Raw genomic sequence first — 26,699 nt, forward strand, 5'->3', positions numbered from 1 at the left:
TGCATATGTACTGCAGCTTTATTTTTGAAGTCGTTACAATTTTTGCTACTTATAAATTTCAATACTATGTATGTGAATCAGGAAATTTGAATCAGATGTTCATGGTACTGTTACATGAGCCACGTAACGAAACGAGTCGTATACTAATGGAGACTTCTCAATAGCTATGGAGTAACATAATTTGTCTGCTTAAAACGATCGCGTAGCTTTCAGGTAACTGAAGTTATTAACATTGTCTTTTCTGTTGCAGTACATGGGTTCATTTCCCGTGTCGGGACAGGACCACGCCAGCCGTGCCGAGTATATGAGATCGCAGTTACTACGTATGAGGGTAAGTCTATTTCCTGTAATATGCTCGTTAATGACAGGTTTTTCCTTTGTCTTAAGGTATTGTGATCCGATTTTGTAGTTCCAGTGGAACTTAACACATGGTTATGTATAGCTGTGTTGTTAGTAATATGTTCTGGATCCGTTTATCACACCCAATACGCACCTAGGGGCAAAAATTTTAAGGTTTCTACAATATTATGTTTCATAAAAATCATGACTGGCTAAGCAGCTATAATCAGTTGTCACTTCAAATGCTTGAGAAGGTCTGTTGCTTTACCGATTGATTAATGTCGTTCTTAATGCTTGAGGATGGTATTATGATTGTGAAACTGGCAGTATGTATTTTAATAAAGTACCGACATAAAGCTGTTGCACCAAATCATGATTTTTGATAAAATATTTAAAAGTTGTATATTTTTTCTCCTCAAAATAAGATTACGTATTCTTGTGTACTCTATTTGTTATGATGTGTATTGATCATCGTAATGATTAACTTTTGTACACAGATAGTCGAGTTCCGGACATACTTGATATAGGAATCCTGCATTTGAACTGAGTGGAACTGTTAAATAAAATTGTAGATATCGATGGATACAGCCCAGACGCCGAAATACGTACCGGTTCCAACAAACTGCTTATGAGAAGTAGAATGTCATTTTGCTAACGCATTTTATTGAAAGAAACTCATTAGTATTGAAATGAGCAGATGATACAATTAAAGAACTGTACAAGAAATTGAGCTTTGAAATTAAAGCATGCTATCGAACTCTGTGCAACTAGAGCTTCTAAGCGTTGCGACAGAGACTTAGAGGGGGTCTGGATGTATTCGTAGGGATAAATCTCTCTGCGCCATTTATATACGAGTTCGCTGTTCGTCCACTTATTCGTCGCACTAGGAAGAAAACAATCTACATCTACATAGATACTCCGCAAGCTACCGTACTCTGCTGAATGGTTAGCAACGTGATTGTTCCCTTTTAATGCAACAAATAAGTGACTGAACAACAATGTACACGAAGTTAAGTGGGCTGGCTGGCCGAGTAGGCAGTACCAAACAATTTTCGTGGAAGATGAATAAAATGTTCTCGGGTTTCCAACCGCGTCAATTGCTTAAAACTACACGAGCTTTCGGTCAAGCACTCCTTGGCCATTGTCAAGTCATACCACTTGACAATGGCCAAAGAGTACTTGGCCGAAAGCTCGTATAGTTTTCAGCAATTGACGCGGTTGGAAACCCGAGAACATTTTATTCAATGTTATCGCCGCGAGACTCTGCATTCATTCTTGGAAGATGGTTTGCATATTTCTAGACATATGTAGCCGAGCATTACGGCATTACGTTCCTGAAATGTGACGTATGAAACACATGAAGAACTGCGCCAACGTCTTCATTTCAGAGTAGCACTACAACTATTTCTGTAAAATATGCCAATCCCTGTCTTCTCCTACTGTTTTGAATGTCTATAGCTGCCTCTAGTAACATGGAAGTTTGTCTCGTGCAGCGAGCGGTCTAGACGCTTAGTAACACTAGAGACTGGAGAAGGCTTGTCCAGTCAGCTAACGTGGAGATGGGTAACTGGAACTTTGAAAAAGTTTTGGAGCCCGGTCGCGAAATAGTCGAATAAAGACAAGACCTGAGTAACTACAACATCTAATTTCTCATCTGAGCAAGAATTGGATGGAGACTTACACTACTCCTGACTGCACTACTCCTGGCTGCAAGGTCCTATGGAAGGAGGTACGCTAAGTATGAGCGAGAGCAGAGGCAGAGCGAATACTACAAGTTCAGGCCCCGTGACTGAGCTACACAGACATCCCTCCTGGACCGCTGTCTGTTCTGAACTCCCTCTTTGGACGCTGCCTTTATACTGTGCGGTAGGCTACATCGCCTCTACCACGTTGGTGCTTCCGGTCTCCGCCGTGCGGGGTACTGTGTGACCATACATGGCCGCTGCCAACGCATTGCCATGCCTTGCAGTTCTCCACGTGAGCTCAAGTGATGCATCGTGAGCCTACATAACATTTCCGGCCAACGCCCATACCGACGTCTTTCCTGTAGCGTCTTCTTTGTACTCTGAGTTCTATGTAGAAAACTTTTTAGTGCTGGCTGCTGTACTGTTGCCTTTCAGGCGTTGCATTTTTTAAATATGCGACAAGTTATTCCCCGATGGCTTTACACATGTCCTACCATCATGTGTCATCTTTCACTCAGCGTTTTTCACTCGCTTCCTCGGTGATTCTGCTTAGGACCTATCTTCTGAGTTCACAAAATTTTTAGCGTCCTCCCGCAGCACAACACTTCGAAATGCTTCGAGTCTCTATTGTTTCGTTTTTTTCATATCCCGTCTTTCACCTTCTTTCAGTACTGTTTTTCAAGTCCTAGGTACACTTTCAGAAGTTTCTGCCTTAAATTAAGGCCTATCTTTGATTTTAGTTGGCTTCTTTTTGCATGGAATTTCTTCTTAACCAGCAACAGTCCACTTCTTATATCCTCTTATATCATTCGTTTCAGATGCAACATTATTTCTCCAGTTCTTCTGCTTCGAGGTTCCCGGTTTGGCTGTTAAATTACCGTTAATCTCGTTTCTGCTACTTATAATTGCGTTCGCCTTTCTTTGGTTAAGTGTCCACAGTCTGATATCACTGGACTGTTTGTTCCATTCACCAGGTGTTCCAATTCTCTCTCACGTACACTGGGGACGGCAGTTATCATCGAATCTTGTAAAGGCTCTAAAACCTCCTTGTAGTTGCTGCTATTGTTCACATTGCCATAAATATGTAGGATTTCAGGTCACATTCTGTATCCAATGGAGTGCGTTTGTGAATAATGCTGCTGAAAAATGGTGGCTGTCAGACCATTCTAATATTTTTTTTTCTTTGTTGTTTGCAGTATATACTTGTTGGCTGCGGTTCATAACGTAGAGCCACCATTTCATTACTTAGGTGGTACATCAGAAGAGTCTAAATCATTTGTACTAAATACAGAACACATAATGGTTATTACACACATGGTAACTGAAAATAAAAACAATTTTTTCGGATTAATGATGGCGAGAAGATGAAACATAATCATAGCGAAGACGTCGTTGGGCAAACGCACCAGTATAATGGCATATCACCATTTTGACGACACTGTTTTAGTTAGGAAATCTGTTTCAACGTGGTTATCATGAGATCCAAAACTAAGGTGCATAACGCACATGGTGAAAGAGACTAGCATAAAACAATAAAGCATGCGAAATATACAAGTGATGCAAAATTTTGTACATGGCTGCACGTTCAGGGACCGTGAATAGTTACAATTAAAAGAAAACAGCCCTCGGTCACTATTTTTAACGAATTAACCGGGTTTCAACACTGCTAGGAGTGTCTTCCTCAGAATTTAAATCAAAGAATGGTCTATAACATGGTCACAGAATTGTGAATAAAAACGTATAATTCTGTGACCATGTTATAGACCATTCTTTGATTTAAATTCTGAGGAAGACACTCCTAGCAGTGTTGAAACCCGGTTAACTCGTTAAAAATAGTGACCAAGGGCTGTTTTCTTCCAATTATACAAGTGGTGCTTCAAGAAAAACTACGTTGTCAGTCAAGTAACGTTTTTGTATGTCAGGGGCCTCACAGAAGCGAAAACTACCTTCCTGATGTTAAAATAAATAAAACAAACTGAAATGTGACATTAATACACATGAAGTGTTACAAAATGAGAGTCAAGTCGTTTGAAGACAGTCGACGTTTTCTAAATCCATATTGGCTGGGTGTCGTTCTCTTCGATGAAATTCATAATGTTCGAACATAATATGTATTCCAAGATACTGCTGCATATCGACTTCATAATATAGGCTTGTAAATTAGTGGGTTGCTCCTACTGCCTTCCTTGAATATTTTTCTGACCTTTGCAGCTTTCTGTGTTTGGGCACGGATCTTTCATCGAGGGAGCGGTTGTATATGAGTTTTAAAAATGCAGCTGTTACATCAGCATACTCTGAAAGCAACCTAATTAGAATACAGTCTGGATCGGAAGACTTGCTTTTATTAAGTGATTTAAGTTGCTTCACTACTCCGAGGGTATCTACTTCCAAGTTACTCATGATGGCAGCTGTTTTTGATTCGGATTCTCGAATACTTACTTCGTCTTCTTTGGCAAAGGAATTTCGAAGGGCTGTGTGTAGTACCTTTGCTTTAGCAGCAATGTCGTCGATATGATTTCCAGTGCTATGCGCAGAGAAGCCATTTAGTGTGTCTTGCATCTAGCACGCTTTACTTACTACAGAATCTCTTTGGATTTTCTGCCAGGTTTTGAGACAAAGTTTCGATGTGGAAAATATTGCAAGCATCTCACATTGAAGTCCGTGCTAAATTTCGAGCTTGTGTAAAAGATCGCCGATCTTGGAGATTTTGCGTCCGTTTGAATTTGGTATGCTTTTTTCGTTGTTTTCTGAAATAGTGTTCTGATCCGTTTTATGTACCAAGGGGATCAGCTCCGTTGTTTATTACTTTATTTGGTATAAATCTCTCGGTTGCTATGGACAGTATTTCTTTGAATTCAAGCCACATCTGGTCTACATTTGCATTGTTAGTTTGGAAAGAGTGGGAACTGTCTCTCAGGAAGGCGCCAAGCGAATTTTTATCTGCGTTGCTAACAGGTCAAGTACATTTTCACAACTGTTTACTAGTCGAGTGGCCTGACGAACTAATTTTGAGAGAATGCGTTTAGCACAATTAGAACAACTTTTTGTGAATACTTCCGGACTGGCTCTGAGCACTATGTGACTTAACTTCTGAGGCCATCAGTCCCCTATAACTTAGAACTACTTAAACCTAACTAACCCAAGGACATCACACACATCCATGGGCGAGTTAGGATTCGAACGTGCGACCGTAGTGGTCACGCGACTTCCGGATTAAAAGAAGTATTTTCGCCAACGTATCGAGAGTAAATTCAAGTCACCACCAACTATAACTGAATGAGTCGGGTAAGTGTTTGAAATTAGACTCAAGTTTTCTTTGAACCTTTCAGCAATTGTTTCATCGGAGTTTGGAGGTCGGTAACATGGTGCAATTATTATTTTATCCCGTTTACCAAGAACGACTTGTAGCCATACTAGCTCACAGGAACTATCTGCTTCAGTTTCGCTACAAGATAAACTAATACTAACAGGAACATGCACGCCACCGCCAGCTGTATTTAACGTAACCTTTCTGAACACCATTAGGTTCTTAGCAAAAATTTCTGCTGAACCTATCTCCGGCTTTAGCCAGTATTCAGTGCCTATAATGACTTGAGCATCAGTACTTTCCGTTAAGGCTTGGAGATATGTTACTTTCGCAACACAGCTACAACAATTTTCGTAACTCGGAAACGAGGTAATTTTAGATAAATTCGTCTATTTATGAAATTAAAGAAGATAAAATTTCCCACGAAGTAGCTCTGAGTGACGTTTCTCGACAGGACAAATGTATGGCACGTAGTGAATGTTGAAGTTAGCGTTATTTCGGGTCCCTCATTATGCTATGAAATTCGATCTAACGACAAGATGAAAGCTCTCATCACTCGTACGATTAAAAGGTATTTCAGGGACTTATGAAAATGACATAATAACTATTCGTTATTTGGCATTTGTTAATAACAATTATTGTCATAATATTACATTATTAATGCAAAATTGTAAAGAAATTTCAAACATATTTCATTAAAACTCCCTGGCAGATTAAAACTATGTGCCGGATCCGGACGTTTCATTCACTTCGCACGTCATGCTCCAATGCCCTCGTCTTCGCTAGATTCGTCTGCAAAATGAGAATATACGTGCGTATGTTACAGCTACGTAAGATAATAGATGACTAATTTCAGTTTCCACCAGATAATAGATAGAATAATCATTTAATTATTGTAATTAAAAATAATTGTAACAAATTACAGCTGACACTGATGAACAGTGTTTCTTAAAATAATTAAGTCATGAGATTTCACAACGGGAAATCGTAACAATAATAAAATGAAATACTCTTTATCTTCAACACTAGCACACCTCGTTTCAGTCTCCTGCTACACTTCTGTTTCCAACACGGCTCCTTCCAAGTCTTACCAATCCAGGTGGCTGACATTCTCACAAACTGTATCGCAGTTGATGCAGAACTTTGAGCAGTGGAGGCCTGTTTTACAGCAGCTACAAGAGCAGTCACGGCAGCCAGTTTCGCATTTGCATGCGACATAAGTCAGAATAACATCATATGCTGGTGTCTGAAGCATAGTAGTATGTGTATTTTTGCCCATTCACTGCTATACCTTGTGGTACACTCGGGGAATATGTTGGTAAGCAGCATCATTTGTCGGTGGCAGAGAAGCGATTTTGGCAGTTGTTATGAATGCGGATTTCATGTAGTTTCTGTACCTCAGGTGGTTCAGAGACACTCCGCTTACACCACCATACAAGTTGATAACGCATCTTCTACCACACTCCACTATGGTGTTCGGATTTCTAAATTTTTTTTAAATTTTTGTCATCAGTCTTCTGACTGGTTTGAGGCGGCCAGCCACCAATTCCTCTGCTGCGCTAACCTCTTCTTCTCATAATAGCACTTGCAACCTACGTCCTCAATTATTTGCTGGATGTACTCCAATCTCATAGCATAGCATAATGAGGGACCCGAAATAACGCTAACTTCAAAATTCGCTATGTGGCGTACATTTGACCTGTCCACAGTTTTTGCCCTCTACAGCTCCCTCTAGTACCATGGAAGTCATTCCCTCATGTCTTAAAAGATGCTATTAGCCTGTCCCTTCTCCTTATCAGTGTTTTCCACATATTCCTTTCCTCTTCGATTCTGCGCAGAACCTCCTCACTCCTTACCTTATCAGTCCACCTAATTTTCTACATTCGTCTGTAGCACCACATCTCAAATGCTTCGCCACTCCTCTGTTTCGGATTTCCCACAGTTCATGTTTTACTACCATACAATGCTGTTCTACAGACGTACATTCTCAGAAATTTATTCCTCAAATTAAGGCTGGTATTTGATATTAATAGACTTCTCCATTGCTATTCTGCTTTTGATGTCCTCCTTTCTCCGTCCGTCATTGGTTATTTTACTGCCTAGGTATCAGAATTCCTTAACTTCATCTACTTCGTGGCAATCAATCCTGATGATAAGATTCTCGCTGTTCTCATTTCTACTACTTCTCGTTACCTTCGTCTTTCTTCGATTTACTCTCAATTCATACCCTGTACTCATTCCGTTCATCAGTCATGTTATTCTTCTTCGCTTTCACTCAGGATAGCAATGTCATCAGCGAATCGTATCATTAATGTCCTTTTACCTTGAATTTTAATTCCTCTCCTGAACCTTTATTTTATTTCCATCATTGCTTCCAAGATGTACGGATTGAACAGTATGAGCGAAAGGCTACATCCTTGTCTTACACCCTTTTCAACACGAGAGCTTCGTTCTTGATCGTCCACTCTTATTATTCCCTCTTGGCTTGACCCGTCTCTCTCTACATCTTACCGCTACTTTTCTCAGAATTTCGATCTTCTAGCACCATTTTACAGTGTCTAACGCTTTCTCCGGGTCGACAAATCGTATGAACGTGTCTTTATTTTTTTTTTCTTGCTTCCATTATTAACCGTAACGTCAGAACTGCCTCTCTCGTGCCTTTACTTTTCTTAAAGCCAAACTGATCGTCATGTAGCGCATCCTCAATTTTCTTTTCCATTCTTCTGTATATTATTCTTGTAAGCGACTTGGATGCATGAGCTGTCAAGCTGATTGTGCGGTAATGTTCGCACTTGTCAGCTCTTGGCATCTTCGGAATTGTGTGGATGGTGCTTTCCGAAAGTCAGATGGTATGTCGCCAGACTCTACATTCTACACACCAACGTGAGTAGTCGTTTTGTTGCCACTTCCCCCAATGAGTTTATACATTATGATAGAATGTAATCTATCCCTTCTGCCTTACTTGATCTTAGGCCCTCCATAGCTCTTTTAAATTCTGATTCTAATACTGGATCCCCTATCAATTCTAAATCGACTCCTGTTTCTTCTTCTTGTCACATCGGACAAATCTTCCTCCTCATTGAGGCTTTCAATGCATTCTTTCCACTTATACACTCTCTTTTGTGCATTTAACAGTGGAGTTCTTGTTGTACTCTTAATATTATCACCCTTGCTTTTAATGTCACCATAGGTTGTTTTGACTTTCTTGTATACTGAGTCTGTCTCTCCGACAATCATTTATTTTTCGATGTCTTCACATTTTTCCTGCAGCCATTTCGTCTTAGCTTCCCTACACTTCCTATTTATTTCATTCCTCAGCGACTTGTATTTCTGTATTCCTGAGTTTCCCGGAATATTTTGGTACTTACTCCTGTCATCGACCGATTGAAGTATTTCTTCTGTTACCTTTGGTTTCTTCGCAGTTACCTTCTTTGTACCTATGTTTTCCTTCACAACGTCAGTGATGGCCCTTTTTAGAAATGTCCATTCCCCTTCAACTGTACTGCCCACTCAGCTATTCCTTATTGCTGTATCTATAGCCATCTATAGCCTCGGGCAATAAGTGGTGTCTTGTCGACCCCTGTTTACGAGTCTGGGTATTTTGACATTTTCCTCTCAATATGTACATTTCTTATTGCCGTTTCTCGTTACCAATATTAGTTTATTCCCAAGAATAAGCAGCTTTCACTCGGTTAATACTCGGCAGAATCAAACATGCATTTGGATCGGAATTCCTTAACTCTTGTGCAAAAATGTGAGCAGTATACTGCTGCATGCTTTTTCAATAAGCTGCCACTCGAATTCAAAAATCTTAGCAGTAATCCACGGGCTCTCAAATCGAAACTGGAGAGTTTCCTCAGGGGTCACTCCTACTATTCTGTTGAGGAGTTCCTTGAAAATTTAAGCTGAATCTTATTGTATTGCTGATAGCGTTTACTTAAACTATGGACTGACTTTTTTCAGGTTCATGGACATTTTTTTTTTGTTTTTACTTTTATGTTGTATTTTCATATACTGACACGTTCCATGACCTTGGAGATTTGTTCCTCAATTTGGTGCTACGGAAATTGACGTGCAAATAAAAAGAAAAGATAACTTCAACCGTATCTCGTCATTTCTTAGTACTTCTGTGTCCCACTTCTTTGTGTATTGATTCTTCCTGACTAATGTCTTGAACTTCAGCCTACTCTTTATCACTACTATGTTGTGATCTGAGTCTGTATCTGCTCCTGGGTACGCCTTACAATCCAGTATCTGATTTCGGAATCTCTGTCTGACCATGATGTAATCTAACTGAAATCTTTCCGTATCTCCCGGCCTTTTCCAAGTATATCTCCTCCTCTTGTGATTCTTGAACAGGGTATTCGCTATTACTAGCTGAAACTTGTTACAGAACTCTATTTGTCTTTCTCCTGTTTCATTCCTTGTCCCCAGCCCATGTTGTTGTTGTGGTGGTGGTCTTCAGTCCTGAGACTGGTTTGATGCAGCTCTCCACGCTACTCTATCCTGTGCAAGCTTCTTCATCTCCCAGTACGTACTGCAACCTACATCCTTCTGAATCTGCTTAGTGTATTCATCTCTTGGTCTCCCTCTACGATTTTTACCCTCCACGGTGCCCTCCAATGCTAAATTTGTGATCCCTTGATGCCTCAAAACGTGTCCTACCAACCGATCCCTTCTTCTAGTCAAGTTGTGCCACAATCTTCTCTTCTCCCCAATCCTATTCAATACCTCCTCATTAGTTACGTGATCTACCCACCTTATCTTCAGCATTCTTCTGTAGCACCACATTTCGAAAGCTTCTATTCTCTTCTTGTCCAAACTAGTTATCGTCCATGTTTCACTTCCATACATGGCTACACTCCATACAAATACTTTCAGAAACGACTTCCTGACACTTAAATCTATACTCGATGTTAACAAATTTCTCTTCTTGACGAACGCTTTCCTTGCCATTGCCAGCCTACATTTTATATCCTCTCTACTTCGACCATCATCAGTTATTACATATTCTCCCACTATTATTAGATTTTCATGTCCCTTTACATACTGCATTACCCTTACAGTATCCTCGTACAGTTTCTCTATCTCTTCATCTTAACCTTGCGACGTCGGCATGTATACCTCAACTATCGTTGTCCACGTTGGTTTGCCGTCGATTCTGATAAGAACAACCCTATCACTTAACTGTTCACAGTACTACACTCTCTGCCCTACTCCAGTTAAACCATTTTCTGCTGCTGTTGATATTACCCTATACTCTTCTGACCACAAATCGCTGTCTTCTTTCCACTTCACTTGACTGACCCCTACTATATCTAGACTGCGCCTTTGCATTTCCCTTTACGGATTTTCTCGTTTCCCTACCACGTTCGCCGGCCGCGCGACTGCTACGGTCGCAGATTTGAATCCTTCCTTGGGCATGGATGTGTGTGATGTCCTTAGGTTAGTTAGGTTTAAGTAGTTCTAAGTTCTAGGGGACTGATGACCTCAGAAGTTGAGTCCCATAGCGCTCAGAACCATTTTTGAACCTACCACGTTCAAGCTTCTGTCATTCCAACCCCCCCCCCCCCCCCCCCCCCCCGAATCGTAGAACGTTAACCTTCCGTAGATTATTCAATCTTCTTCTCATAGTAACCTCCCTCTTGGCAGTCCTCTCACGGAGATCCGAATGGGGCACTATTCCGGAATCTCTTGCTAATGATCATGAGACTTCTTCAGTTACTGGCAACATGTCCTGTGAACACACTTTACGTGTCTTTAATGCAGTGGCTTCCATTGCCTTCTGCATCCGCATGCCTTTGATAATTGCTGATTCTTCCGCCTATAGGGGCAGTTTCCCACACCTAGGACAAGAGTGTGACCTGAATCTCCATCCGTTTCTCCGCCCTCGTTGACAAGGCCGTTGGTAAAATGAGGGGTGACTTCTTATGCTGGACGTCTTCAGCCACCAACGCAGATTATTAATCAAAATTTAAGCAGCGGTGGGATTCGAACCCAGTACTAAAGACGTCTTTGATTATGAATCACCTCTAGACCACGGGTGCAAATGCAATATTTGTATGCTCTGTTAAATATTTGTATGTTCTGTTACTCAGTGTAGTGATGCATCTCGCCTTACCCTGATTGTCTAGAGCAGAAATAGGGTCGCAGCCCCTGACTGTATGTAAGTAAGGTGGCCAGTTCCATGAGGGAGTAAAACTGCTGTCGGATTTCCCCTCTCCCTGGTTTTATTAATAAAATATTACATTATTTATTGAGGCCTGTTAGAATGACGAGAATGTCCACGTCTTTCCAAGCAACTACGACGGTTGAATATCTGAGGGCCAAAGTTAGTGCTGTGTTGATAGTCAAAGTATCAGGATCTTCCACAGCCTACTTGGGAAGTATGACTGCTCTGGCCAATTTTTCCACTAATATTCGTATCAAGCGGTCCTTGACCTTCGGATTAGAGAGGAATTTTACCTGAGCGACAAGGGTTACCAATGTTTCACAGAAGATTATTTCTGCAGAGCTGTGTTCCTGGGACCTTCTCGCTCTCGTTGGTGCTGGCGCTCATCTTGTCAAACAGCATATTAATCTTGAATTGCACTTCGATTAACTAAAGAAAACGTAGCTACCACATATACCCGAAAATCTTTGCCCACTGTGGTTGCAGCACGCGGGCTGGGTGATGATGGTGTTTGGTTTGTGGGGTGCTCAACTACGCGGTCATCAGCGCCCGTACAAAGTCCCACTTTTTACACCCAAATTTGTTTTAACAGTCCAATCGATCCACTGTCACGAATGATGATGATGATGATGAGGAGGAGGAGGAGGAAACACAAACACCCAGTCCCCGGGCAGCGAAAATCCCAAACACGGCTGGGAATCGTGCCCGGACGCGGGGTGGGTGTGGGCAGTACTGAGGGAGGGGGAAGGGGGGGGGGGGGGAGGTCGTGATGGTTCCCATCTCAGCTTCGAAATCGCGCTAACCTCAATATTCACTAGACGCCAAGGGGGTTGGTCAGACGAAAGCAAACCACTGAGACATATTTTATGGGAAATTTTATCCACTCTCTTTTCATAAATAATCTTCACCGAAAACAGAATCGTTTCCGAGCTTGAAAAACTCAAAAGGGACCCATATTTCGTAAATTATTTCAATCCACTTCCGCCCCAAAATTAAGGGCAGAAAAATATTTTCTGGCGCATATAGTTTGGCTGTTTCACAACGTAGATGAGAATTTTATACAATTTTAATGGTGATCAAACGAGTTCCAGAAACAGTTCGTCCACAGTGATATTACTACTTCTACATCATGATTTTCGAAGGATTCCACAATTTCTTTAATTGATGAAAATAAGAGTTCACGAATTTTTACCTTTTTTGTGGCGTGTAAGGAAAAAAAGTTGTGCTGGCAATTCGGGTCCGCGCCGAAGATTTTTCGTGAAAACTACGGGATAATATCATAAGAAGCGTTTCGTATTAATATGTAATTTAATTATTAATATCTTTAATACAGTATTTAGACAGAACAGAACAGACAACCGGAAGCTTGGACTGTCACTGTCCGCTGTATTTCCGAAGGGTTACCTTCGTTATAGCTTTGCCCCATTCTTTTCATTTTCTTTTAGACGTTGCATTCGGTCAGCACCGAACTTTTTAACGCTTTTTGTATTGCTTTCGAGTTGAGCTTTCCTCTGATTTGCATTTCTTGTAATTCCGAGCTATTATTAAGTGAGATGAAACATCTTTATTTTGTAATTTTCAATTTAATACAAATTTTCACTTAACACCAGCCAATATTTTTATTGTGTCGTTTTGTGTCCTGCCGGCCGAAGTGGCCGTGCGGTTAAAGGCGCTGCAGTCTGGAACCGCAAGACCGCTACGGTCGCAGGTTCGAATCCTGCCTCGGGCATGGATGTTTGTGATGTTCTTAGGTTAGTTAGGTTTAACTAGTTCTAGGTTCTAGGGGACTAATGACCTCAGCGGTTGAGTCCCATAGTGCTCAGAGCCATTTGAACCATTTTTTTTTGTGTCCCAGCAGTGCTCACACTATTCACAATTAAACTTGAATCACTATCCTGGTTAAACGCGTTTCCGTGCTTCATCAGTTTATAGTTGTACACAAAGCTAATTCGGGAAAACCAAGCGCATGCCCTTATACTAGTATGATGACGTCGCATTAAAAACCAACTGCTGCCTCATTATCTAATCAGTAAATCTGCTTTTCAACATTCTTCTATGGCACCACAACTGAAACGCTTCGATTGTCTTGTGTTTCAGTTTTTTCACAGTCCATGTTTCACTACCATACAATCCTGTGCTCCAAACATATATTCTCAGAATTTTTTTCCTGAAAATACGGCCTATGGTTTTTACTTGTAGACGCTCTTGGCCAGGAATGCCCTTATTACCAGTGTTATTCGGCTTTTTTATGTCGTCCTTGCTGCGTCTACCATGGGTTGCTTTGCTGCCTACTTAGCAGAATTCCTTATCTTCGTCTACATCGTGACCACTGGTTTTCATGTTAAGTTTCTTGTTATTATCGTTTCTGCTACACTGATAAGATTTCTCTTTTTTCTGTTTACTCTCAGTCTGTATTCTCAACTCGTTACACTGTTCATCCAATTCGACAGATGGAGTGATTATTCTTCACTTTCATTTCGGATAGCAACATCATCAGCGAATCTTTTCACCCTGAATTTTACTCCCACCCTTGAGCCTTTCTTTTATTTTCGTCAATGCTTCTTCGGTGTGTGAATGGAACCATAATGACGAAACTCTGCATCATTGTCCAATACTCTCTGTACTACTAGCGCTTTGTTCTTGGTCTTCCAAACCCATTCACTGCTGGTTAGTGTACGAATGGTCTATCACCCGTCTTTCCCTGTAGCTTCCCTATAGATGAAAATTTCCTCTAATACCATAAAATTATCAGGAAGTTAGATGCAATCTACTGAATTTTTTCCGTGCAATGTTCTACTTGTGAGGCAGTGGAGACGATAAAAGCATCCGATAATCACGTTTGATCCACCTTTAAGACCTATCTTTACTTGAAACGTCCCCTTTGAAAAAATTAATGAGTTACTGTGCTGTTAAACCTCTTAAATTATTTGATTTTCAAACAGCTCAGCAGAACTGAACGTACTCAGACATTTCGCTCTTTACCTATTCTGACCAACACTAAACTGACACACAATATTTTTAGCGCAACGCAATCTGACTTTAAAAAATCCCTACAAAAGAATGGCCCTGACTAACAATAACCTATACCTTTCATGAATCACTTACCTCACAAAAATCTTCGTTACTCGAACTACTGCAATACAGCGAGCGCCACTACTTCCAGCTAAATAAAAGATTCTAACTACTGAAGGGACTAACTACTGACAGGAATAGTTAGCAAATGAAAGATTTTGACGGAGAACAAACAATTTATTTCCCTTAATAGTGTTCAGAAGTCATTATATATATATATATATATATATATATATATATATATATATATATATTAGGTCATTATATCCTGTCTTACAAATTTCATTTTTCTGACGGACACACGTCTAGATCGTCAGCTCTCCATACTCTGCCATCTCTCTCCCCACATACACCACTCATGGCGGCTCTCCTCCAACTGCACAGCGCTACGCGCTGTTCACATCCAACTGCCCAACACTACAATAGCGAATATTACAACAATGCAAATCAGCCACAGACTGCACACAGCACAGTCAGTGAGTTTTATACAGAGCGCTACGTGGCGTTACCAATATAAAAACCTAAACAGCCTACTTACACACTCAAGTCATTTCGAATCTGTAGCAACCTCACCAGGTAGTATCAACCTTACCAGATATTGCTATATTTCTTACGACTATAAGTACACCTCCTTCACTGCCGTCCAGCCTGTCTTTGCGATGTGCAACATATCCGGAATTTAAAATTACCTTGCTGCTGACGTGGGATATTGTAATATTGGGTACAGTTTTAACATTTTCTAACAACAAAGATAAAGTGACGGAGGACGAACAGGATGGAAAGACTACACTGCATAAGTTCCTATGCACATTATTCATCACTTTTACTACCATTCGAGCTTAGTGTGGAACAGTTTCCAACGATCTTCCATCAGCGCTATGTTATAAGAACTACTCTCCACATTTTAATACTCACCTGGCCATCTTGTGACGTGTAACTCATTCGGCGTTATCTTTCAGTATTTCTCAGCTCCGTCCTCCACCGCTACTCATCTTCGCGCAGCTGGCTTCGGAATTAGCTGGGAGACTCTTCCCGTGCTTCAATCCCCCTCCCCCCATTCTCTCTCTCACTCTCTCTCTCTCTCTCTCTCTCTCTCTCTCTCTCTTCCTCTCCCTCTCCCCCCCCTCCCCCCCCCCCTTCCTCTACCTATCCCTCTCATTCTCTTTTATTCACTTATAAATAAGTCTTGAAAAGTTTTTCATTAACTTCTGAGGTACTTTCTTTTCTCCGCGAGGGATGATGAATATCTTTAGTCCAGCCTCCGACTGGCGTCTTCCTTTTCTCCCGAGCTACTTCTTCCCTGATGAGGTTCAAAGACACGGTCAGGGGGAGGGTGGGAGGGCAAAAGGCACAGCAGGCTCCTTGAGCCGTGGATTAGTGTTCCGCTCAGTGCTGCTCGGTGACTTTGTTTCAATTAGGAGCCAGGAATTTAAACGTGCCCGCCGCTGCTCAGCTCCCTCGGACTGGAGCAGCGATACCTTCCTGCCCCATGGCCAGACACCGGAGCAGTTTTTGTGCCACGTCGCGAGCAAGGCTGAATTTTAATTAGCGGCGTTTTAAGAGCAGCGCCTCGGGAAAGAAACGGCGGCCACCTCCGTCGTAAATCAGAATTTCCGTTTCCTTAACGCGACGTTTACTGGCCGCTCCACGGGAGTGCGAGGCGAGTAATTTTGCGAGAGAGATTCTCAGACACCACGTTGTCTTCAGTCAAGTTATATGCGCCATTAACGAATTTAAACTGTCCATAAAAACGTTTGAGATGGAAGTACTGACATCATGAACAAGTGAAATTCTGCAAATACCGCGCTATTCCAGATAATCACAAAATGACTAAAATGTGTTAATGGCAAATAAAATATATAAGTGCAAAACAGAAATTTTCTTATTACACTTATAACTGTGATTAGGGAGCATAGAACAAAGGAAACTGGTTCAACGTAATGTGTGGAACAAATAAAAAAATTCTAAAAGAAAACATCAGAACGAACACAGGACATTGCTGCACGAAAGTGAGTGATACATTGTAAAAAGGATGCAAGAAGAATATATTCAAAGTGCTTGAGTGGGAAGTTTGAGAGGAGCTAAATAATGAGTAGGGAGAGACGAAAAAGTTAGGAAAGGTCTCAGTGTAAAAAATAAATTAACATAAATTGAGTAAAAATTGAGAAAAGATGCAAAAATCGATCCCTAGAGACTGTCAATCAAATGAAAAAGAGAAATAAAGTAAACTAACAGGGGATTATGGTGCTGGCATGCGAAAGCAAAACCACAACAAAATTATCATATTTAAATAGTTTCTGTGAGATACGGTATACATTTACATTTTGATGTTGAAACCATTTAACTCATATGTTGATTGGCTGCAACGATGTATAATTAAAGCCGTATGACAGTCCTAAGTTTGATAAGATTGAAATTTGTTTTGTGCTACTACAGGCATTGTTCTTGTTGTGGTCTTCAGTCCAGAGACTGGTTTGATGCAGTTCTCCGTGCTACTCTATTCTGTGCAAGCTTCTTCATCTCCCAGTACCTACTGCAACCTACATCCTTCTGAATCTGTTTAGTGTATTCATCTCTTGGTCTCCCTCTACGATTTTTACCCTCGAAGCTGCCCTCTAATACTAAATTGTTGATCCCTTGATGCCTCAGAATATGTCCTACCATGCGATCCCTTCCTCTAGTCAAGTTGTGCCACAAATTTCACTTCTCCCCTATTCTGTTCAATACCTCCTCATTAGTTATGTGATCTACCCATCTAATCTTCAGCAGTCTTCTATAGCACCACACTTCGAAAGCTTCTATTCTCTTCTTGTCTAAACTATTTATCGTCCACGTTTCACTTATATACATGGATACACTTCATACAAATACTTTCAGAAACGACTTCCTGACACATAAATCTATACTTGATGTTAACAAATTTCTCTTCTTCAGACACGCTTTCCTTGCCATTGCCAGTCTACATTTTATATCCTCTCTACTTCGACCATCATGAGTTATTTTGCTCCCCAAATACCAAAACTCATTTACTACTTTAAGCGTCTCATTTCTACAGGCATGTAAAGACTAAATACGAGGGTTGTCCAGAAAATACGTTCCGATCGGTCGCGAAATGGAAACCACAGTGATACCAGAAACGTTTTATTTGCAACAGTTAAGTACACCTTCCACTTACTTTCTACATAGCCGCCGCTCCAACTTCGAGTTTTGTCATAGTGTTGTATCAACTTTCCAATATCCTCATCATAGAAAGCAGCCGCATGTGCCTTCGGCCAGTTACCTGCACTGGTCTGCTGCTCGTTGTCTGTGGAAAAATTTTGTCTTCATAGCCAGTGGCTCTTGTGAGCAGAGATGAGACTCAGCGGGAGCCAATTGCGGACTGTGTTGTGGGTGATCAAACATTACTCATCGGAAACGCGGCAGAAGCGTCTTCATTGCCCCTGCAGTGTGCGGCCGAGAATTGGCATGAAGAAGGAACTGCTCGACAGTTGGCTGCATGACACAGGCGAAATCTCTAACCAGGCCCACATACTTGGCGGGAGACGCTATTCCCTACGCATCTTTATGTGCTCACTGTTCGCTCAAAACTGAAAAGAGCGATGCGACACGATCGACGGGCATACAAGAGACACTGCCCAACACATCTGTGCAAACCTTTACCGGATTTTCCCAGTGGTTTCCATTTCGCGACCAATCGGAACTTACTTTCTGGACAACCCTCGTAAGTGATTCACGAATATTTTAGAGGTAACAAAATATGGTGTGACTACGTCAACTTCCCGGGCGTATTAATTCACCATATTCTTGTAGGGTCTGCGGCCGGATCGGTCATCTTAACATAATATTTCAGCAGTCCATCTGGCCATCGTCTTCAGGTGAAATGCGGCTCGATAAATCTTGCGAGATGTACCAAACAGCAGACTCGCCGGAAGTTCTCAGTCTTATGAAGAGGTGAGCCTGGTGGTCGATAGGAGAATCCTGTTATAATTCTGTGCTGGCCAAACAGTCTCACATTCAGTTTCAGTTTTTGTCCTAGTAGGTACACGCTAGGCAAGCATTTAGACAAAGTTCTCACACTTGAACGTGAGATTTACTTAGGTTGACGGTCAGGAAGGCATCGGGCCACCAACCACCACTAACATTGCCTCAGTTCATAAATAACGTCGGCGACTCCGTAGTAGAAACGGGAAAAGGCGAACAAGAAGGAGAAGAAGAAGAAGAAATAGACGATAATGCTACCGTTCTAGAGTACTGTTGAAGTGTTTGGAATTTCAGATAGTCATGACAAGACATGAATCGAATTCAGAAGTGCGTTGTTAAGGTGTATCAGGTCGGTACCTTATAACCCTGGCAGAAGTGCAAAATAAATATTCGGGGAAATCCTAGGAAGAATTTTCTTGCGAGAGCCTGTTCAGTAAATTTACAGAATCTGTACTGGAACAGAAATGTGCGAACATTATACTCCAGCCGTCCATGGGCATATAGACTGTTATTTTCCCATTGCCCAGTAAGGAATACGAAAGAAAACAGATTACAATGGTATGACGGAACCTTCCGCCATTCACTGCTCAGTGGCTTGCTGAGTGTGTATGTATGCAGATACAGACTTGCTTCCTACATACCTGTTGGCTGTCAATACAACAGGTATGTTGGGCCACGAAAATTGTTGTTGCGTCTAGGCCTTTCTACCGATCAGGTTCAGCTGCAGAAAGCAGGCGGTTTTATTGGACGTTTGCCCACTCGTGTCAGTAACACTTCCCCACCACGGCTGCTTCCTAATGTGGTTAATCCAGAGTTTATTCCCGACAATTGCTTTACGGTGGGACCCTCGCTGGCTGTTATCGCTAACAAGGATGACGGGAAGAGTGACCCACCACTTCCATGCCGGACAGCGCGCCATTGCTCTGAATACTGGGAACTGGCTGTCATGTTCTGCCAGGTGGATAAGCCCGCCTGGGCTTGTCCCGCAATGATACCTTCCACCTCCCATCGGATTCAAATGCTCGCTTTTTGCTGTAACTTCCTTTGCATCGTTGGGCGTTTTTTTTAGTGGATACAGGAGCGAAGAACAGACGCGGTTCGTGGATGGAGAACTGAGATTTTAATTTATTCTACATCTAATCTTGAATAGCAAAACTAATAAATAACTTTCTTTGCTAACAGTAGATCGGAACGCTGAAATACGAGGTGCGGCTAGAAAAAAACTGGACTGATGCTGGAAAAAACATTTTTTTACAATTATTTACAATTTCATATTATCTCCTTCAATGTACTCTCCTCCTCGGTCTCTACACCGCTCCATACGAATTTTCCACTGTTCATAGCAATGCTGCAGATCATTTTCGGTAAGTCCATACATTACTTCCGTCGCTTTTTCTTTTACTGCTTCAATAGTCTCAAATCTAGTTCCTTTCAAAGCTGACTTGACTTTAGGGAAAAGAAAAAAGTCACAGGGGGCCAAATCAGGTGAGTAGGGTGGATGATCTAAGATGGGAATGTTGTGTTTTGCCAAAAACGTCTTCACTGACAACGCACTGTGAGCTGGGGCATTGTCTTGGTAAAGGATCGATGACTTTTTTCTCCACAAATCGTTCCGTTTTTCTCCGTACTCGCTCACGTAGGGTAGCCAGGACGCTAATGTAGTAATGCTGATTCACTGTTTGTCCCTCTGGTACCCAATCAATGTGCCCAATCCCTTTGATGTCAAAAAAAAAAAAATCATCATTGCCTTGAATTTCGATTTTGACATTCGTGCTTTTTTTTTTTTTGTCGTGGAGAACCAGGAGTTTTCCAATGCATCGATTGGCGTTTAGTTTCGGGATCGTAAGTAAAAAACCACGATTCATCGCAAGTAATAACATTTTGTAAGAAGGTGGGATCACTTTCAATGTTTTCCAGGATGTCAGAACAAATCATTCTTCGGCGTTCCTTCTGTTCAATTGTGAGACACTTTGGAACCATTTTTTAACACACTTTGTTCATGTTGAAACTTTCATGAAGAATCTGCCTAACACTTTCCTTGTCAACTCCTGTTAACTCAGACACTGCTCTGATTGTTAAACGGCGATCTTGTCGAACAAGTTTACCGATTTTTTCAATGTTTGCATCAGTTTTTGCTGACAATGGTCTGCCAGTGCGAGTGTCATCACTGGTGTCTTCGCGGCCATCTTTAAATCGTTTAAACCACTCAAACATTTGTGTTCGCGATAAACAATCATCGCCGTACACTTGTTGTAACATTACAAACGTTTCACTTGCAGATTTTCCTAGTTTGAAACATAATTTGATGTTAACACGCTGTTCTTTCTGTACACTCAACATTTTCCGACGCACAGACAAAACGTCAACTACTTAAAACAGACGCCACGGGCAGACTGAGTGCAGGAGGCAGATGAAACTCGAGCAGTAGGCGGAGCGAGAGTCACGTGACAGGCCACGCGACTTTCAGCCTTATTTCATTCGTTTTATTGTTTCACCAGTACTAGTCCGGTTTTTTTCTAGCCACACCTCGTATATACAGATGCAAAGATTTACGTTTCATTCAAATACAATAACTATTCCCCAGATGACGAGCCCCGACCGCTATGAAAATTTGTAAATGTATGAAACAGTAAACATGCAAAATGGGGCTCTGTGCGTCGATGTTCGAGCTTAACGTAGACCCGCCGCTGGAGCTCCGAATAGGGAATGCTTACGTATGACTTGCAGTGACGCAAGCGTTCATGGCAGCGCCCTTACGACGCGGTGGCGGCTGCAGGAAACGCGGCGGCACAGTTGGCGGCGCGCGTATTTTGAAATTCGGCCGATCGGATGGCAGCCGATAGCACACTTTTCTGCTTAGAAAAGAAGCACTGCGTGTATCAGCGGCGATAGTAAATATTTTAGTATGTCGTAGGATAGATCAATTTGAATGAAACATTTTATTATTTTCAGCCATAATGGCTATGTTTGTGAACCGTGACTGTGAGGGATAATTATTTATTTCAAGTTTCTGCTACCAGTCACTTCATTTTATGTTCAATATAACATAATGCAACGCGTTTCGAACATGTTTTGTTCATCTTCAGGCGTTTATACATACATACATACATAGTGAAATGTTACTTAAAAATAAACAGTCTTAAACTAGATTAATCTAGAACACTTTGTCCACTATTTTTTACTGTAGCTGCTGGTGTGGCATTTGGGTGGAAGGAGTGGGGCAGTGTATGGCTAGATATCGAAATCAGTGATGTCTTCTGCTGGTTTTCTTCTTTGTAGTTGACTATGTATATCACAGCAATTTCATAATCATGCTGCTTCACTCGCATCACTGGTGTAATGGCGGAGCTGTTGATTGACATTACACTATTGCACATTTATATTACGTGTGTCCGATTATTATAGGGTACAGAGATACAGCTGTTAGAATGAAACGCGAAAAAATACTTTTTGAAGGTGATAAGCAAAGGCAAGTGATTAAATTAAAAGTTGATTTCCGCAGACTCCACATCCGATTTCCATACAGCATCGAAATACCTTGACAACGTCACGCGCAGCTCTTCTGAGGTTGTCTTGGTCTTTTTTTTTACGAAGACAGCACCATACATAATCCGAAGAATCAGTTCGTCCCTTTTATTTACTTTTTCTTTTTCAGCCATTCCCAAAAGACAAAAATCTAAAGCTGTAAGGTCAGGAGATCTTGTTGGCCAAGGAACGCGACCATTTCTGTCGGTCCGTCTTACAGGGAATAAATTCACGTGATGTGTCACTTCACGACTTGAGTTTGGAGGGAGCCAGTCGTGCTGGAAGCCAAAAGTCTCTATGACGCTGAACCCTTGTTTCCAAGGAAGTCTAGATAACAGATCCCTGTAAGACGATGAGGTTTAATGCACTGATTGCCATTCCAAACAAAACATATTTACAGAGATGAGTCCTTGAAAAAGAGTATCCACAAAGTCCGTCAGTTTTCGTCACACCATCGACATCAGTTGCAACTATTACTGATACGTGACGAGTGAAAGTGAATTCATCAGGTAACACTGTCAACGGGATTAAATTCACCTCTTCTACCTCCATTTCCTTCTCGAAGGTGTTGAAACATACGTAATTTATAACGGCAGTCGCTGTGCATACGTAACGTCCACCACATTCTTCAATGTAGAACACAGATAAGTGTATAAGTTGTGGGTGGGTTTGTTGTATCACTCCGTTCTACCAACTGAATGATGACGTGTACTTCTTGCACACTTTATGGATTTTCACGTTCACATGAAATATATGACTGCTGACCACTGAACTAATCTCACTCTTTTTAGTGAAAACACGAGTAAACATTCTTGAATCTGCTGCTCTGTGGTAAGCAAACCGTCATCTGTATTATCTACAAGCAGCACAAATGACATATCGGCATGTTCACCATTTGTAAATACGCCAGGAATGATAATATAATGCAAAGGAACTGGCCAACAGCTCACTATCGCAATCAAAATATACAACTATGTAAAATCAAACACAAGTTTCACAGGCCTCAGCTTCAAAATAAACCGTGCTGGGTAGCAGCACGGTTTCGGGCGCCTTGCACGGTACTCGTGGCTCCCCCCCCCCCTCCCCCCCTCTCCCCCGACGGAGGTTCGGGTCCTTCATCGGGCATGGGTATGTGTGTTGTCCTTACTGTAATTTAGATGAAGTTAGTTAAAGTAGTGTGTAAGCGTAGGGACTGACGACCTCAGCAGTTTGGCCCCATAAGAACTTACCACAAACTTCCGAAGAAATTCAAAATAAAAGTAAATATCGTTAAATAATATCATAATAGTGGGAGTAACCACACGCCAAAGGAATAAAACTTCTTTAAACTTTTGTTTCGCAAGTATCTTTTAATGCCTAGCTCGCATTTACATCATACAGTTGAATTACGGTGGCTAGCTAGTTTCGATTTCAAGTAAGAACCATCTTCACATCATGCCATATTAAATGCGGTTTGAACACAAACTGGATGTACCGATAATAATCACCATGCAGTGACACGCATTTGTTGAGAAAACAAGAGGAATAAGAAATTTGGTGTGAACAGTAACAAGAAAACTTTGTCAGGGTTTATTAGGAAAATCATCAATCATTAACTTGCGGCTGAATGAAAGTTTCAGCCCAAAAACCGTTTGTGTGACAGCACACTGACTGAGAAGGGTTGACTTGTTTACTCTGAATGGGGATAGTCAAGCTAGTCCACCTGGATATACAAAAGTTTTACTTCATAGTCGATGAATTACGCGATGTAACTACGGCAACTTTATATTTCACCGTTGACGAAGATTTCAGTTTTTGTGCTAAAACTTGAAAGTCGTTTTTTCGCTGATATTGCTTTTCGTACTAGTGCACGTTAATGACACTTCTGATTCTTACTGACAGAACGAGTTTGTTCATTCTGCGCCTCATAGGAGCGTGGCTCCGTTTCGTTGTTGCTTTTAGCATCAAGTTTCTTATTCCTGCTGCTCCCTACACAAATGCATGTCACTGCATGATGATCGTTACTAGTACATCCACTTTGTGTTCAAACTCATCAATACGACAAAATCTGCGAATGGTTGTTACTTAAAATCGAAACTAGCAACTCATCGTGCTTCAGTTGTCTTATATAAATGCGATCTAGGTATTTAAATATTTGGTATAAAAATTTATTAAAAAATTACAAAATTATATAAAGATTGGTAACCAGTAAAAAAAGTGTTAGACGGAATAAATGTCTAGCAGTAGTCAACCGGAAGAACCGCGAAAAAGAAATAGTAGATAAACAGATGCCAGACTGAGATTCATAGGAAGAATATTAAGGAAACGTAATCCATCCATGATAGAAGTGGGTTAAAATACATTTATTTGACAGATTCTTGACTATTGTTCGTCAGTCTGGGATCGTTACCAGGAGGGATTAAAAGAAGAGATCTAACGAACAGAGGTGTGATTCGCCACGGGGTCGTTTAGTCTACGTGACAGCTTTACGGGGATGTCCAACAAAGTAGAGCGGCAGACGCTATGTAAGTAGGTTGTTTTGGTTTTTATGTTGGTAACGCCACGTAGCGCTCTGTATGAAAATCGCTGACTGTACTGTGTGCAATCTGCGGCTAGTTGGCATTGTTGGAATATTTGCGATTGTAGTGTTAGGCAGTTCGATGTGAATAGCGCGTAGCGTTGCGCAGTTGGATGTGAGCCGCAAGCAGTGGTGGATGTAGGGAGAGAGATGGCAGAATTTTAAGAGCGGACGATCTGGACGTGTGTCCGTCAGAAAAAGGAAATCTGTTGAACTGGATGTCATGTATATAATCACTTTTGAACACTATTAAGGTAAATGCATTGTTTGTTCTCCATCAAAATCTCTCATTTGCTAACTATGCCTATCAGTTGTTGGTGCCTTCAGTGGTTAGAATCTTCTATTTAGCTGGCAGTATTTGCGTCGTTGTATTGCAGTAGTTCGAGTAGCGAAGATTTTTGTGTGGTAAGTGATTCATGAAAGGTATAGGTTATTATTAGTCACGGCCATTCCTTTGTAAGGATTATTGAAAGTCAGATTGCGTTGCGCTAAAAAAAAAAAAAAAAATGTTTGTCACTTTACTGTTGATCAGAATAAGTAAAGAGAGAAACGTCAGAGTATCTTCAGTTTTGCTCAGCTGTTTAAAAATAAAATAACGTAAGAGGTTTACCAGCACAGTCATTTATAATTCTCCGAAGGGGATGTTTCAGTTACAAGAGAGGCGTTGTCCATCACGGAGAGGTTTAAAAATTCCAGAAGACTCCTTTCCAGGAAGAATCAGAGAACCATTAGATTCTCTCTCCCACACACGTCATTACACGACCATTAGTATTAGAGCAAATACGAAAATTTACATTCTTGCCACGCGCCATTCGCGAATGGCAAGTGGAAGGGGACACTATGGAACTTAACATGTGAGGTCAACAGTCCCCTAGACTTGAAACTACTTAAGCCCAACTAAGGACATCACACACATCCATGTCCGAGGCAGGATTCGAACCTGCGATCGTAGCAGCAGCGCGGTTCCGGACTGAAGCGGCTAGAACCGCTCTGCCACAGAGGCCGGCGGATAGTGGTATCAAGGGTAAAGTCCGGCACAAACTGTCAGTCAGCTTGCGGAGTGTGGATGAAGATGTACAATGTTTAATTCCAGTTAATCTATACTATCACCACCTAAAATATATGCTATTCCTCCTAAAATACACAATATGGGACAAATCAGTGGTACATAAATGCACAGATGTAAAGCAGTAAGTATCCCTACATGCAATTGTGTTTCCATGTCACGGTGGGAACTGCACTGAAAACCGAAAGCGTGATTTAATTTCTCCCGTTTTATGAAATAGGTGCAGCGAGGTAGGAGGGGAAAGGCGGTTTGTTTTCCCCAGCACTGTAGCGCCCAGAGATTGATGATACAGACACGTGTCTGTCACCAGGGCAGTATCTTGGCAAACGTTAATGCTGCGGACTACAATTGGTGTAAAAGGTTTTCGCAATTTGGACGAGTGAAAGGAGCGCGCTTTGAAGAGCGAATGGCCGTTCGGCAGAGGCGGCGGGGGCGAAGCGGCTCGCCCGCAGACAAACGGAAATCGCCGACGCGTGGCGATGGCCCGCGGCCGCGTTCCGGTGGCGCCCACACCCCCGCCACCTCCACCCCCGCACTACCCCCCCCCCCACCCCCTTCACCGCTGCCACCCACGCTGGGGCAGTGGCCGGTCCGAGCGACGGCGTCGCTGCTGTCAGCGCTCTCTGATTGATTCCGCGCCCGCGTGGACAGGAAAAAACAACATTTGTATCCGCTTTAATCCGTTTTTTAATCACATTACCGCCAGAGTCCGGCTCGATCGCCCATCCGAGCTAGCTGGGAGCACGCAGGCCGCTGTATCAGACGCCGCTGCAAGCGACGCACCGATCACTGGCACATGGACGGCACGGGAAATCAAATAGCTTTTTATTTCGAGGTCTCAATTAGGCGGACTGGTAGCTAGGGCGGCTCAGAAAATGCCTATAATCCGTAGCGAGACTGTCCGTAAATGCTGCTGCTTTCACCCAATTCTTCACAAATCCATTCCCATCCCTAACTTTCTCTCTCTCTCTCTCTGTCTCTCTGCCTCTCCCTCC

At 41.8% G+C, this 26,699-nt stretch overlaps 1 protein-coding gene across 1 annotated transcript in view; it reads left to right on the forward strand.

The window, feature by feature from the left end:
- Positions 1-251: 251 nt before the first annotated feature.
- Positions 252-26,699, forward strand: part of LOC124790458 (SH2 domain-containing protein 5-like) — a 387,811-nt gene continuing 361,363 nt past the window's right edge. Inside the window, exon 1 of the mRNA XM_047257790.1 lies at positions 252-331. Within this exon, the coding sequence (XP_047113746.1) occupies positions 254-331 (78 nt within the window). The 5' untranslated portion in view covers positions 252-253. The remainder of the gene's footprint in view (positions 332-26,699) is intronic.

Source organism: Schistocerca piceifrons, chromosome 1, assembly GCF_021461385.2.
Source record: "Schistocerca piceifrons isolate TAMUIC-IGC-003096 chromosome 1, iqSchPice1.1, whole genome shotgun sequence".
In the NCBI taxonomy this organism is placed as follows: Eukaryota; Metazoa; Arthropoda; class Insecta; order Orthoptera; family Acrididae; genus Schistocerca; species Schistocerca piceifrons.